At 40.8% G+C, this 1,155-nt stretch overlaps 1 protein-coding gene across 1 annotated transcript; it reads left to right on the top strand.

Annotated features, from left to right (window-relative positions):
• Positions 1-381: 381 nt before the first annotated feature.
• LOC129571014 (zinc finger protein 184-like) lies at positions 382-1,063 on the top strand (the record flags this gene model as incomplete). Its single annotated transcript, XM_055450748.1, has 1 exon — positions 382-1,063. A coding segment is annotated over one exon (682 nt), but the record flags the coding sequence as incomplete, so codon positions are not given.
• Positions 1,064-1,155: the final 92 nt, after the last annotated feature.

Raw genomic sequence — 1,155 nt, 5'->3', positions numbered from 1 at the left:
CAGCAATTGTTACTCGCATTTTGCACGGATAATCGAAACTGTAAGTATAAAAATATTTTTCCCTCGATGCCATGGATAGAAAAGCGAAGAAATAACGAAGAAAAGTTTTCTATTGCGAACAAATTGCGTGAATTTTTGTGAGAAACAAACGCTCCAACAAGCCATTTCTTTGTGCCATTAACATTATCCTCACCATCATACATTTTTGCTTTGGATTGCGTGGTGACGAACAATCCATTCATTGATATTCTCAATAAGCTACGAAAATTCAATTGAAGCTTACATTTTTTCGTTCAATTGCAAAATTCTCTCGACAAAAAACACTTCTGAACTGTCAAACCTAAATTTTTTCTCCACACATTTCTTCCGATTGTTCGACAGATTGGCATCGGTTATGGATACGGATCCGGGCGAAGGAACTTCAGATGGCCGTGTGCAACGCAAGTTGGGCAGTGCTGTGGTCGAAATCAAACAAGAGCCAGACATTAAAGATGAACCGTCGAATGGCATTGAATTTGATTTGATGACACGTCCAAATGGATGGTTTGAAGGCGATGCAGCCACAGCGACATCGAACATCGAATCGGAAGGTGAGTCAGAGAGTGATTTTATCATCGACTTTGATTTGAATGATGTGAAAGAGGAAGTGAAGTGTGAAGAAGAGAAGCCAGAAAAAGGAAAAGAAAATGCTTCGTCAATGGGCTGGAGCTCAGATGTAGCCGAACCGAATGCTCTTGACGGTCAAGACAATGAACAAAGGGATGGATCAAAGGCCATTTGCAAGAGACTGAATGCGAACGGCAAAGGAAAGAAACGCGATGGATCGAGAAAGCAAAACGGACGAAAGATTCCGAGGAATAAGGCGGCGAAGAAACGAAAGGAGCACAAGTGTCATGTGTGTGGTTATGTTACATCGCATAAAAGTCATCTCAATGCACACATTCGTAGTCACACAGGCGACAGGCCATACAAATGTGATCAATGTTCAAAAAGCTTCACACTCAAATGTAATTTGAATCAGCACAAGCAAATCCACAGCGAAAGCAAACCATTTGAATGTTCCGTTTGTTTCAAAACCTTTTCCCAAAAAAATGCTTTGAATATTCACTTGCAAACTCACACTGATGATCTGGCTCATTCTTGTTCGAAATGTGG

This window comes from Sitodiplosis mosellana, unplaced genomic scaffold (genome assembly GCF_009176505.1).
Source record: "Sitodiplosis mosellana isolate CC-2019 unplaced genomic scaffold, AAFC_SMos_1.0 Smas_scaffold_1033, whole genome shotgun sequence".
Classification (NCBI taxonomy): Eukaryota; Metazoa; Arthropoda; class Insecta; order Diptera; family Cecidomyiidae; genus Sitodiplosis; species Sitodiplosis mosellana.
This window is presented reverse-complemented; position numbering and strand designations above follow the sequence as displayed.